Raw genomic sequence first — 15226 nt, forward strand, 5'->3', positions numbered from 1 at the left:
TTAAGAAAATTCTTAGAGCTATTCTGAAGAAACAGCCTGAACAAGAAGTAGAAGACTAGTCTTGGTTTGTATCTTAGCTGCTACATTTATATGCAACTGTAGAGCATAATTCTCTTCTTACACCATTCTACTCATCCATCAGCTAATAAAGTTAGCGTTACGAAGTCACCTATGTTAAAAGCGAGTTCCATTTACTGAATTTGGCTGATGTGACAAATGTAGAAATAATCTGCAATATCACATTTAATTTGTAATTACCTGGTAGCGTATTTCTGGTAGTCACAGTTAATGTTTCATTATAGTTATGTAGTTGTTCCATGATAAAGAACAAGTTAGAGAGTCTTTTACTTCAAAAACCTGAGAAATGTACCAGCTTTATTCAGATATGGTACTTGAGAGTGTAAGTTACTACAACACAAAGCTGAGGTATAAACCTGAATTCTTCATAAAATCCAAAGCCCTATTGATGTTAACAGAGTTTGGAAGCTGTGCAATACAGTAGAGTTATATTTGATTGTCTCATCTTAGTTTGGACATCACACAAAAACAAAATTTTCACTGTGTGCAGCAAACCAAAGATGAAAAAAAAAAAGTTATCACAGTGTATTGAATGCAACTGCTGTTACCACATTATGTCAACATTAACAGGTTTTTCATATACATTCATCTGCTGTTTTAATTCTAGCAGCATTAAACTATTCAACAGGAAAGAAACTACTGTCTTTACTAAGTTAATGACAAACTACCTCTTGACTCAAAATGAGAATTCTATCCAGTAGATACAGAAAGTCAGACTATGTAAAGAAAAAACTAAGCTTACATTCCTTTAAATACAAAGAACTGGATGTTTGCATCTTGTATCTGCCTTTTGACTTGGGTTACTCTCAGAGGGATTCTTGGAGGATATATAAAACCAAATATGAAGATAATAGAGAATGGAATCAGCACTTAACTATGCCCTCCAAATTTTCTTATTTTACCTGATACTTGCAATGCCTAGTTTACACTGCATCCTTGTATTTACGTGGACTTCACACGGCATAAGCACTCCAAACAATGCTGAACTTAAAAGAGAAACAGTTTCACAAATGGGATAACACGTGTGCTTTTAGACAAAAATGTCTCTTTGCTCTCATGCTTCCTTACTATTTTGGTCAATTTTTCAAACAAAATAGTCCCTGTCAAGAACTTGGTTACATAAACACATTTACAACAAACCCAAGAGTCTCATTTGTTAAATATGATTTGAAAATGACAGGATTTTACTAAGCAATGTATCTAAGCCTTCAGTGCTACCATAGTCCACAACATTTTACAAAGATAACTCTCATATTTTAAAAAATAAGAACACTGTGTTTTCCCTTGTACTAAGCTTGAATTCCTTCCCAGTTTATAAACATAAACAAGACCTCTTCCCTCGAAGAAAAATGTACTTTTCTTTACCTTGCATTTAAGTGCAATCTAAGACAATTATTATATTATTGAATGTAAATTTTTATATTAATGGTCCAACAGTACAGAAGAAGAGTACAGAAGAAACACAGGATAAATCATTGTAAAGGAAGAGAACTATTCTGGTTTTCTGTCACATGCAGTGCACTATATCAGCTTAATTACACAACATTGGCAAATAATTCCATTTATAAATAGTAACACTGCACCTTTGACAGGATACTCAATCAAAAAAATAGATTTGTTGAAATGAAGAAAATGTTCCTGTATAAACTGGAATATAATTATAAATCAATTCTTTTGTTTCCTCATCTTCACTGGTGAAATGGTGCAGGCTCTTCCGGGCTGTAAAACATTGTAAAAGTACAGATCACTTTACTGTTATCCTCCTTGACAGTATCTTTCTTGGCAAAGTTATTTTGATCCGTGTAGCATAACAGCAAATGGAATTACAGTAACTTGTATGTGAAGAACTGTGAAGACAGATCTTCAGAAAGCTGGTTACAGCCTATCCTATTACTGGGGAGGGAGAAATTCAATTATTATTTTAAAGCCAAGGCTGTACAAAAATATTTATCCCTAAGATTCTGGCAGTATCTACCATAGATACCAGTACTTGTAATACTGCAAGAAATGCAGAGTAGCAGCCTACTGAAAGTTGCAGCGCTAGCATAGACTGTGCTGGTGAGGACAATAAAAACTGAATCTTTGCCTGGTTTATCATGTTAGCAACAAGTTAAAATTAATGACAGATGGGTATGAAAATGGTATTCTGGTAGAATGGTTTAGTTATTAAGTGATCATAGATGAGTATATTTTTGCCAGTTGAAAACAGTTTATGTTTTTCATCCCGTGGTTTATTTTCAAAGTTAAGGAAGACATTCTGCCTTACATTAGCTAAAAACATCGATTACTCATTGCAATGTTATAGTATGAAATACTCAGTAGGAACTGTACAGATTGCAGAGGTAATGAAGAATAGCTTATGATTTAGTATATGAGATGGGGGGGTATACACATACAGTTCACTGACAGAAGTTTTCTACTAGAATTGAAGGTCAACAGATCCAGAAGAACTCCCGTGCACTGTTTCTCAATAGGACTCGGAAGCAGAGCTGGCACTTATTTTGCCACATTTACTTGGATAACAGCCTGAGCAAACTTACATCTGCCTGTAGTACAGCGTGCAGACAGATTACTAGAGAATGTAGCAAACAAAAATAGAAAAAAATGCTGCATTGCAGTATTAGACTACAAGAAAAAAGGCTCATACTATACTTTCTCCTATTTTCCCCTTTATGTTTGCCTCAGTCTCCCATATGTACCTTATCAAAAAAAAAAAAAAAAAAGGAAACTTAACAGATACTGACAAGGAATTTTACATGATATTGCTCCCTTCTTGCAAAGGAGAGTAGGACTACATTGCACAAAAAAGAGCCTTGAACTTGTAACAAGCACAACTTTTATTTCCACGCTCTCGTTGACCAGGTCAGCACAAGTTGCATTTCTTTAAATCACTGTCTGCTTTCTCCAACTAGTTGACTTTTGATTAGAGATCAAATCTAGAGACCCAACTAAATCAGGTTATTATGTCCTTCATAGCCCAAATCAATCAGGTAAGAAGAGAATTTCATAGTCAATTTAAAATACGAAAATGGTATTTCAGCAGAATAGTTTAGTAAGTATAAACAAAGGAAAAAAGTAAGTTTGACCCCTTCAAATACTCCTGTATTTATACCCTACTTAAGACCAGAAGTTTCATGACTTATCACAATTTTACACTTACTAGTATAGAAGTGTGAAGGGTATAAACAAACGAATTGGAAGCTCTGTAAAATTCAAAAACTTCTTGTGCTGTCTACAGAATGTAACTGTTGGGCACCATATGGCACACCTTTGATACGTCCATATACTGGCCAAGCAGTATTTATAATCTTGGTGCATATAGTTTGCAAGCAAAGCTGAGAATACATTGAATAACTGTAACTTAGTTTGGGACTGAGGAAACCTCTGGAATTATGAGTAGAGTACTTTTTTTCATTCATCATCTCTGTGCAAGGGAAGCTAAAATGTTACAGTGATCATTTGAACTGGTAGAAAGTCACAGTACAATGCTTTTGAGCCAGTCTACTGAAAAGAGTTTGCGGAATGCCCGACCTTTTGATGTCCCTTTTACTAAGCCATTCTATTTCTAGTATCCCTTGGTTTTTTATAAGCCTATAAAGCTTGCAGAGTAATCTTCTCAGAAAGCAGCAAGATGTACTGAACTTTGACAGCTGAAAAAGAGGTCTGTCGTCTTCAAAGATTTTCACTAACGCTTCACTCTAAAAAACTACATTTATAGATAGTAAACTTTTTACCTTCATTAACAAAGAAGTCAGCTATATAATATGCTGCTTTTACAGCTGCTGGGGAATGTGGAATGCCTGGTGAATTCTTCCACTCAAAAGGACTTTTCTCTGGATGCCACTGGACGCCATAAATTGGATATTTGTATGCTGCAACAAACAAAGCATGTAAGCAAGGTCTATGCTTTAAGAATTATGTGCTTAGTCTTACTGCAAAAGAAACTCAAAGGATAAGCTGCAAAAATACCTCATTTATCAAGTTTCACAAAAGATTAAACAGGAAGTCGAAACTCTTAAATAGTGGAACTGAAGAAAAGAAAAAAAAGGATATTGTAAAAGAAGAGTCTCATTCCATGCAAGCAGATTTTTGTACATCACCTTTTTGATTATTCATTTCAGAATTGATATATATACACACTAAAAAAGAATGGTACAAGTGTATCAGTCTCAAAACTTCCTACCTACTGCCACTCAACATACAATGTTCCCAGCCACACAGGATATCCCTGGCAGTTCCAGGGGCAGATCCAAGTCTTAGGATCTCCTCGCAGGCCCAGTCAGTCCAGGGGCAGCTCCCATCTGCTCTGTGCCAGGCTCATACAGAGAGGGGGAAGCCAGTCCTTAACTCTCAGAGAGAACAGCAGCACAGCAGCTGATGACTGCTCTGTGATAAACCACTCGCAGGCACAGGAGATGTCTGTCATTAGCCTAATCAGGTTTTCTGATCAAACTGCTATTCTCTTCTGGAGGACAGCCAGCATGCCATACAGAATCCCATGGGCTGACAGCTGAGCCTTACTGAAGGGCTGCCAGCAGTGTGCTGGTCAAGATAAGCCCATCTCTAAAGAGGCAACGTGTTTCTTGAACTGAGCAAGCCTAGTGCAAAACATACACGACAGAAGTAATACAAAAGGCTTTGGAGCAGGGAAATTAGCAGTATTGCTGCTAAAATAATGACGGATGTTGCTGTCATCTCAGCACCCTGAATTGTTCTTCCCATACAGCAGATACAGACACAGGAATGCAAGCATAAGCAGACACACAGAAAGCAAGGCGCAACAGAGGCACGCTGCGCTGTAGAGGGATTTAGCTACTACAGGACAAGTGCCGTACTCTTCACATCACAGCACTCAAATATTCTAGTACTGAAGTGTAACAGCATCTGGGAGGGGAACAGCGGGTGAGGGAAGTAAGTAATTAGGCTCACAGACATGTACTGAAAAGGTAAAATATCCCTACAAACAGAATATGCTTCTCACAGCCAGAGCACTGACAGAGCTGATGCTAACCCTGCTATTCTCACAGCAAGCTTGCAGCACAAATTAACATCAATGCCACAAAACCTCTAAAGAACCAGTCTGTTTCAACCACAGCTTATAAAGGAAATTAATTTCCCTACCTTCCATGGTAGATATAAACTCCACTTCATTGTCGGTGTTAGTGGTCAGAACATTATAGAAATTATGAAGCTTTTCATTCTTTGTGAAATTCTGTGATAACGAGGGGGAGGGGGAAAAAGATGTTATTTGCTCATCTATTTCTAGTTTTAACAGAGCAAATGTGTTTGTGTTCAGGAAACAAAATGATCAAATACCTCCATGGAGAGGCTCCACATATGAAAGTTTGATGTCAATGGCTCAGTAGCAAATGCATGTAATACATCGTCAGGGAAGTTCTTGAATAATCTGCTGTCTTTTGCAGCTATTACAAACAAAAAAGAAAAAAATTATATTGTCCGTTACACAAGCTGCTAACAGACGGACTAATACTGAACAGAAGACAGATACAAAAAAATACTGCATTAAACATTTTTTTCTGTAGCATAACTTTATGATTCTAGAATACACTGCAAGGAAAATCAGTGAAACAAGCTGCAACAGGTTTCCAACATGTTGTTACCACTGCCCTCCAGTCTTGACCCAGAGAGGACCCAATTTTGCTAGCTAAGTTCTCACTAAAAAAAGCATCATTCTTTGCTACTTATTTCAATGACCTTTCCTACATAATGAGCAAAAATGACAGAATTTGTGAATGCTGCATGGTATGCAGAGAAATTACTAACAAACGTAAAATATCAACACAGCCCACATTTTACCAGTGCTGCTGAGTGGCATAGCTCTATCTTAAGAGATCTCTCCAATTTCAATACTGTACAAGTGGGACAGCAATACTAATTCTCATCCTTAGGAAAGATGCAATTCAAAAAATCTAAAGCCACCTGCTCTCCAAGTTTGGTAGGTTTTGGACCCCTGAAATTTGTTCAACTCTGTAACAAAAAGGGACCTAAACCCACATTATTTTTATAGGTCCAAATTACCAGATGACTCAAAGAGCCACAACTGTGGGTTTTGCCAACTGCTGTTGGTTTCAAATGGCTTGTGCTAACATCTCTGCTTTAGAAATAATAGAGCTGCACTAACTTTATAAAAACAGTTACAGCAGTTTAATAAGAAAGAATTTAACAAGATGATAATCGGAAACCTCCCAAACATTGACCTCGCATATTTTATCGTGACCAAAACAAAACCTCTCAGCAAATCTCAGACATGAGACGTACCTGAGGTAAAGTTCAGTGGGAGTGCAAAACCATTTGTCTTGGTGTTAACAAGTAAAACTTCGCCACTTGTGAGATATGTAAGCTCTTCATGTCCAAGACACGTTCCCCATACTGGGAAATAATCACCATTGTCATTAGCCTTCAAAATAAAAAGCAACAACATCAGGAGAAAGTACTCAAGATTCACAGAAAGAAAACCGAAGACAATTTCGGATTCTTTTTGCTTTCTATTATGTAGAGAGAAGAAAAATTACTACAGTAGTACAAATTCCTACAGGAGGAATTATAACAGTTCAATTACAATTGAAATAAACACAGACTCCCTTAGTTTTTCTCTTGAAATATGAAGGCTAGGGAATATACACATGTCCATTAAAGCTGTAAATTAAGCTTAATGTTGATAATAATTTGACAGTTCTGTTCTACAAATAAGCAATGTTAAGAGCAGCCTAAACAAACCACAAAATTACTACATTTCTATAAAAAAGGCAACCATAAGAAGGGACATAAACCACTTTGAGGGAAAGCCTATTCATTACAATTCACACTTTCACATGAAGCACATTATGACCACATGGCAAGGGCCCTTTGCAATGTCTGTACACCTGTGCCCACCTACCTGTCTTAAGAAAATATAAATCCTATTACTAGCATAGCTATGGTCTTAAGTGACATACTTATATGCTTGTTTAACTTGTAGGTTTGGACATGTTCCAGAAAGATAAATTGTGAGCTTAGGCAACATAAAAAAGCAGCAACTATTTTCAAAATACAAAGATAAAAATTGGCAGGTAAGCACTAAAACAAGAGAAAAAAGCAAAAAGGAGGTAAGGAAAGCAAAAAAAGACAACACAACCAACTTCTTGTCACTTAACTATATACAGTGCATACACACAGTGGAAATTTGCATTTTTGTATGGTTTATTGCTGATAGGAAGCTCATGTTAAGAGACTGGGAAGTTTCAGAACTGCTGACCTTGTGAAATCAGAGTAGTCTTTCTTAACTTGTTTCTAAACATTTCTAAGTTATGCATACCACACCCACCCCCTGCAAAGAGTTGCTGCTCAGAAGCCATTTTTGAGAAAGCTGAAATTACAGGCTTCGAGTAAGCATGTTACCCTACTGCACTACTGATAGTATGGTAATAAAAGCCCATGTAACTACTACTTCTCAGAGCAAAACACGGAAGATTTACAGAAAGAAGGCTAACAGTACTGCAGAGTCTTCACGACCACCTATCACGCACTGCTAGACACAGGACTTGCAATTCCACTGTCCGTCTGTCATGTAAGTGAGGAATACAACCACTAAAGGCAAAAAAATAGACTAGTTTAAGACCAATTACAACTGAACCATAAACATTTTGTGGTCCCCTCCTTTTTCTTTTAATAAACTAATATTAGCTGGGAGGCTGAGCACATATTAAACGACATCCAAGATATCACATTTTTACAACCAATTTAAAATCTGGAAAACAGTATTTCATTTAGGGTTTTGCCTAGCTAGTGAAATCCTGTTGGCTTGGATGGGGATTTCCATTTCACATTCTCCCTGTCTCCCTCTCCCTCTTTTAATGCAGAGCCAGACCAAGTCATTTCACACTGCGAACATTTGCAAACAAAGAGAAAAGGAACCCTCCTAAGTCTTATAAAAAACATCAATTTCAGTCAATTTTGTACCTGCTAATATACTCTTAACTACTGTAACTTACCTTACATTAGTAAAACTACAGGATTTTATAGTGCTAATTAAGCCTCAAAAGATTCAAACTGAAACACACAGTCATCCCAAGTAGCACAGAGAAAAACCCCAACTTACTAGTAAGGGTTACATATGATGAACTGAGAATTATTTTCTGCCTTTCACTCACCTGAAGTACACATACCATCTAATAAACCTGCCTCTCTGATCACAAAATTGACATATGCAATTCAGTTATTCATTGTGAAGTGTAAATAGTATTTTGTAATAGCAGCGCAAGCACACAAAACCCTTGCCCAATACTGAATAAACAGGCTGCACTTCACAGCGAGCACTTTGAAAGCGACAAACGAGATGAACTGTCTCACACAAAAGTTACATAAGTCTTTGCAAGATTCAGGTTTAAGGTGACAGACTAACAATCACCGCAAATAAAGATAGACAAAAGAGGAACAACATCGGCCATAGGGACTGAAGAGTAGAAAACAATTAATTGCAGCAGCTGACTGGTCCCGTGAATGCCACTGCCTGCAGTTTCCTTGCCTGCTGTTGGAAAGTCGGCAGCGAGGGTAGAAGAGGAATTCCTCACTGCCAATGGACACTGCTACCATTGTAAGTTTCAGCGTGTCATACTTGTATATCTCTCTCTCTATCATAACTGCCTCTTGGGCAACGTTTTCCAAAGTATGACTTCTGTGACAATTTTAATCAACGTTAGCTGAAAATAAAGTCAGTAAAGAGGAAAAAAGCAAGAAAATTTAAACTTTTATTAAAATTGAATACAGAAGATCCTTAAAAAAAAATCACAGGCACCGTATATAAAGCTCATTAAACATCCATGCCTTTCCACAATGCAAATTTGACTTCAAAATGTGCTGATTAGTATCTGAAAAAACCCCACACCAAACCCCAACATCTTTTAAGCTCTAAGAGAATTAAATCTGCAATAAGGATTCAGAGCCTTTCTGATATGCTTTGAAAGAAACAGCTTTTCCATAAATTCAATCTCTTCTTAATAAAGCTAACAATCATACAAATTATATAACTATTAAAAATAATATAACCTTTCAAGCATTTGTCCAACCTTCTTTTCATGTTATAAATTAAGCTAGTGTTTACTGTAAGAATCTGCTATATTTACAGGTACCAATGCATAGAAACAGGTTAAATGTTATGATGTGCTAATGTAGATCCCTCATCTGCACCTCCAAAGATATATGCAAATCTACTTACAGGTAAGAGAGAATAAAGGTGTTTCACTACTGTAATGTATGGGTGGAGGCCTTGATGTCGTATTACTGTAAATTGGTTTATTTGAGAGTCTCGCTAGAATTCCCTCTAAGTCTAAATTTCAGTTGTTTACACTTCTACAAATGATTATGTTTATTATTAACTTCGTTCAACATCCAATGTCAATAGATACTCTGAGCTTTTGGAAAGCATTACTGTTACTTTATTGCAAGTTGCACACACCCATAAAGCCTCAGGTACAATGCATAAATGATACCGTTCTCACTTGAAGAATTTGGGAGTTTAAGACCATGACACAACATAGAACAGGAGAGGGTGCCAGAAGTCCAAATCTTAAGATATTAAAAGATTTTTTTATGCAGAAGCCAGCAACAAGCTACTTATTGGGCTTACAGTTAACGCACTGGATGCCAATGTAAAAATATGAAAATATGAGCCTCCCTGTCATTTTGATCTCTGAACAGTGACAATAACAAGAACAGACTGTTCCTTAGTAATTAATTACCTCTAATGCCTTGTGGTAAAATATCTTAGCAACCCTGGAATATTCTGAAGTCTTAAGATCCACACCACCTCCTGGAAAAAGTACCCTGAAAGGCAACATCCAAGAATCTGATTAGCAATGGCGATCAAACTAAAGCCTGGACAACGTACACAGAGAAAGGTCTGACAGTGATTTTAAAGGTAGGATTCAGGTCTAGGTTAAGACACCCACATTTCAGAAACCTATAGATAGGCATCTAGACTTCCATTATGGACAGCAAAGATCTAGTCAGAAAAGTCAATGGAGACTCAGTTAGGTTTTCCAGAGCAGACACCTAACTGGTTGGAAGGCTGAACAGCCCTGTAGGGGCCACTGACTGTGCTGACTAGCTTGCCATTTATTATGTGAGTTCACACAGCTAGTGCGCAGGAAGACAGCTAAGTTTAGGTGTCTTAGCCTTTAACTGAATCATATGCTAAATCTGAGGTGTTCTACTGAAGAATGCTCACTATCATAAAGCAGTGACAGAGCCTAGTGCAACATCAGGAAGAGGAGAGTAAACAGAAAATACAGAAAGCATACAGATTTCAGCTGGTATACAAAAGGGTTGCTTGCCATGACTCCATCACACCCTGTCCTGACTCTTAGCTGGCTCTCCCTACCACTTTAAAATCCCGGCCCAATCTTAATTCATCCTGTTCAATTTCAGTAAAGAATTATTGTGGCCCTGGCAGAGCGCCCTTCTTATTACAGACAACACAGATCAAAAAGTTCTAATAAAAAGGAAAAAAAAGTACATTTCGCCATAACCTTTGGTCACACAGGATCTAACACAGCCAAAGAAGACAAAGCAATCTCAGGGACAATTTCAAAGAAACAGCTCATGATCTTTTTCCACCACCAAAAAAAAAAAAAATAAAAAATCAGCAATGGCACTTCTCTGTGTGGCTCCCTAAACACAAATGCCACAAAGAAAAAGACTCAGTATTGTCTAGCAGAGATTTCACACGTACACATGATGGCACAGAAAGTAATCAAATACCATCAGAGACAGTAACATGAAATAAAGGAAGTCTCTTCTGGCTGTAACTGTAACAGTATCTGCAAAACTGACAGAAATTAATGCGTAAGCCTCCCTAACCCATTGCAACAGAACCTCAATTAGATTTATGCAAGCCACATCTATCAGTTGCTGACTTTTTATCAAAATGGCTGAATGATTCCCTCTACATTTCTGTGTTCTGGAAATGGCCACCCCTATCAGGGAGATACTATCAAGCAGCTAGAAACAACTAATATCTCAAATGATCCCAAGCATTTGCAGAGCAAGTGTGCATTTAAATCCTTGTGATCAGGTTTATTTTAAGATGAATGATGCACAGCGATCATGCAAAAGCCGCTAAGTATTTGACGGAAAAGTAGAGCAGCATTCACAAAAATATAAATCAGATTACTCTCCAGTGACAATATAGAAAATGAATACAGCTGAAGGTATTTTCAAAACAGATTACAGATTTCTACAAAGATCTAGTTAAGATAAATGAGGCAGTCCTTACCTGGAAAAGGTGGAAAATTCACTTCACCTGTTCCTTTTGTTCAAACCAAAAACTGGCCAACACTAATTAGGCAAAACAATTGTCATTTCTGCTAATGCAGAAAGGAAGTAACCCATTAAGTAGCAATGATAATGGCTTGACATTGTCATAGGCAGATTAAAATGCAACTGCCTATACTCTAGTACCTCTAACTGGTTAGAGCTGGAGACATACACTGTGCATTTCAAAGGCTATCTCAGGAGTACGCTGCTCTATTCATAAAATCCTGTCTCTACTATTTGAAGAGTCATGTAATCATCAAATAATTTCCAACTGCAAAGAAACTGGAGCTAAGCTCTTCCAATGTGAAATGTCAATGTATCTCTTTCCTATTCTAAGTTTCCACAAAATGGAAAGCCCTTCCCTCCAGAGATCTTATTTGTTACTTACACACAGCTATATTGTGGAAGCCATTAGCTGACAGTGGAGGGCAACAAGAGGAAACAGACCATTCTTACCCACCTACATAGCACAATCTAACTACCAGTCACTGCAAAGACAGAAGGATAAGGGAACTGGATCTACCTGCCTAACACCCTCTCCTGCATCAGCGTAGGTGGTTAGGTAGAAAGAATGGCAGACCCTATTGGTGAAAGTCCTTCTGGCAACCAAAGAGAGGCTGGCGGCAATGAGAAAAGGGTAAAACGATTAATTTTTTCTCCCATATGAGGAGCCACAGGAGAGAAAGTGTCACTGTCTTATACTTGCTTATATTGCCAGACTGTAAAGACCCACATCTCAGTGTACAGGGCATGCTGTGGAGCGTAAGAGGACAATGCCCTCTCGAGACAACCAGGTCTGAATCTGCAAGTTCTACGCATGTTGATTAACGTTCTAGTATATGCATAAGCTTAACAAAAATATTCATGGTTTAAGATGCTCATCTCATGACTACAAGTAGCCTAGTCACATGCTGTGGACTCCCATACAATCATGCCTGTGAAGTGTAGCATCAGCTGATTTAACTCTTCTAAAGTGCACTTTTAGCACAAGGCAAATATAAGAGGTTTTGACTTCGTTTAATCCAGTATTAAAATGTGCAATAATGTGATCTAATTTAACATATTTAAAATGCAGGAAGAACACATGGAAGGACGGTTGCTATAGTCAGCTGAAAAGTTAGAAGACCTAAGCCACAGAATTACAACAGGCAAGACGGACCATTCAAGTAGCAAGAGAGAAAGCACCCATAGAGAGAATAGACTGCAAATCAGAAACTTTTATGATAGAGGAGATACGGTGAGGCCTGGAAGAGGGAAGAAAGGGGGGGATGAAACACCCAGTAAGTGCTTATAAGTATCAGACTTAAGGTGATCACTCAAATGAGGAAGAGAGAAAAATAAAATGCAGAGGAAGTGGTCTATTACACTTGTAAAATTGTTAACCACTATAACGCCACTTCCGTCTGCCTGCGGACAAGCACAAGAGAATGCCAAGATGAGCCTGGGCACAGCTGCAAATTATCTGACGTGTTCCTCAGGAAAAGAAAGGCAGCAGACCAACATCGGATGAAATAGTGCGCTCTCTGACTTAGAACATATTTACATGCCCACAGCGCTCAGCAGAACTTCTCAAGACAGCAGAAAGACAGTGTTCTTGGGAATACAGCAGAGCTCAAACCCAGAACTATCAGCGCTGAAAACTTACCCATTAATAGAGTGGAATATTTTATCATATTCTTCATCTGAAAGATTTAATCTGGAAAACCAAAAACATATGAATTATACATTTTTTAACCACAAAAATATCATTGTTATTGAACAGAAACATGAGAGACAGAAAATACATAGAAAGCATGATTTAAACAGAGTAAACCAGACCCGAATCAAATTAAACATTTCACTTGAAACAGCTCAATCCACAAGACTGGAAATCAGGCCCTGGCAGATATGGTTCAGGATTAGGTACTCAAGACCCCTTTGCAGACACTTATTAAATTTAACATTTACATTAATAGTACAGTTATTATTTCCTGTAGACCGGCAATTCCGGTTTCCAACCGACTCCAACAAGGGCAGAGCTGCTAACAGTGTGTCACACCCATTGTTCAGCAAAAATATGGTTGAGGTGGAAAGATGAAAAACTCCTCAGCATCAGCAAACCAGTGTACTGGGTACACTCCTGCAGAATTGACACACTGGGTATATTCAAACATACAGCTTCGCTGCATCTAATTTTGATGCCAAAATTAGAAGCCTCCATTCGTCAGCGAAGCTTCAGGTCAGCAAGCATTCTGAAAGCTCCACCAGCTACATGAGGCACATTGGTTTCTAATTCAGGCACTTAACTGGTGCTCTAATTGGACTGTGTAGATACACCCGATTGTGATTTTCTGCAGCTGCATTACTACCTTTTGCAATTCTGACAATTGTCTTTTTAACATCTGATTTCAGTGCATTTACTATTTTATAGATAACTGTTAGCTATGAAGTACGGTCAGTTCTGTTACTTACTCTGCTACTTTTTACCTAACAACCAAAATAACACATGGAGTTAGTGAACCACAGTTTCAGCAGAACTGGACTTTGTTTTTTTCCAGGAGTACCGACAGCCTTCCTCCATTACTTGAATCCTAGGACTACAGAACCTGACAAAAGGTAGTATGTATACGCGTACCTAGGTATCTACTTGCATTTGTGGTGCACTACACATTAGAATAAATACAGCCAACTTCAAAAACCACAGATGCAAACCACGGAGGGTAATTTTACAGGTAAAAAGAAGCATTTTCCAAAGAAATGTTATTATCGTAAGAAGAAATACTAAAAATGACATATTCCAGTTTGCTTTTATTCTGATTTCTAAAACTCCCTGCAAATTATACCATCTTAAAATAAGTCTTTGAGGAGCAATAAACACTCAGAAAAGCAATACAACTGCTTTCTGTGCCTAAGATGATAGATACCCTTACACTGAACTATTAATACCCATTTGCAAGGATATAAAAATTTACCTTATTGGCACAACTCGGGCACCGGCAGATTCCAAAAACTTCACATAGGAAGCTGCAATATAAGAGCTTCCAAATTTGTGGAACTTCTCAAAGTGACATTCCTGTGACAATATCCCTGAACGGTTCAAGAAAGAGAATTAGCTCAATACAAACAGCAAACGCTACACGCTGAAAGCAGAATTAAACTCCAATTTCCTATACGCCAGGTTACAGCATTCCGTTTACTGCCTGAAAGAATTACACACGCTACGACGATGGGGCACCGATTACGATGCCTAGTCACAAGGTACCAAATAAACACATTATCTGACTAAGGCTCACCTTCCCTGCTTTAACTAGTTAGTACTATAACTCCTCTTAAATCAGCTGTAGTTACTTTACGATTTTTAAGCCAAGCACGTATAGCGTAACGCTGCTTAGGCAAGCTTTCACCAGACCCACCCGCCGGGAGACCTTCGGCCCCGCACAGCAGCCGGCAGGGCTTCACGCCAGCCTGAGCCCGCTCCCCGCTCCCGGCCAGGGAAGGCAGGTCCCGCCGCTGCCCCGGCCCGGCCGGTACCGCTCGCAGGGCACGGCCGCCGCCCGCTCGGCTGCCCCTTACCGATGATGGGCCTCTCGTTGCCCCCCGCCCGGCGGCCGCGCAGCACGAGGGCGGCGGCAGCGGCGCAGCGGGACAGGAGGAGGAGGAGGAGGGTGGCGGCCGGGAGCGGAGGCAGCCCTGCGCGGCGCCCCATGGCCACGTCGCCCGCTGCCCGTCAGCCCTCGCCGCCTGCCCGCCCCGCCGCTGCGCTGCGCTGCGCCGCACAGCGCCCGCCGCCCGCGCCGCGGGGCACGCCGGGAAACGCAGTTCCCGCGGGGCGGCGGGCCCGGCCCCGCGGGGGCCC

The 15226-nt window shown here is 39.1% G+C and overlaps 1 protein-coding gene across 1 annotated transcript; it reads right to left on the reverse strand.

The window, feature by feature from the left end:
• Nucleotides 1–356: 356 nt before the first annotated feature.
• Nucleotides 357–15134, reverse strand: GGH (gamma-glutamyl hydrolase). Its single transcript, XM_040586377.1, has 9 exons — nt 14944–15134; nt 14343–14457; nt 13037–13087; nt 9816–9900; nt 6358–6496; nt 5395–5501; nt 5200–5290; nt 3813–3950; nt 357–1797 (listed from the first exon to the last, which is right to left on the reverse strand). Exons 1-9 carry the CDS (start codon nt 15074–15076, stop codon nt 1676–1678), a joined length of 981 nt encoding a protein of 326 aa, XP_040442311.1. The 5' UTR covers nt 15077–15134; the 3' UTR covers nt 357–1675.
• Nucleotides 15135–15226: the final 92 nt, after the last annotated feature.

Source organism: Falco naumanni, chromosome 3, assembly GCF_017639655.2.
Source record: "Falco naumanni isolate bFalNau1 chromosome 3, bFalNau1.pat, whole genome shotgun sequence".
Classification (NCBI taxonomy): Eukaryota; Metazoa; Chordata; class Aves; order Falconiformes; family Falconidae; genus Falco; species Falco naumanni.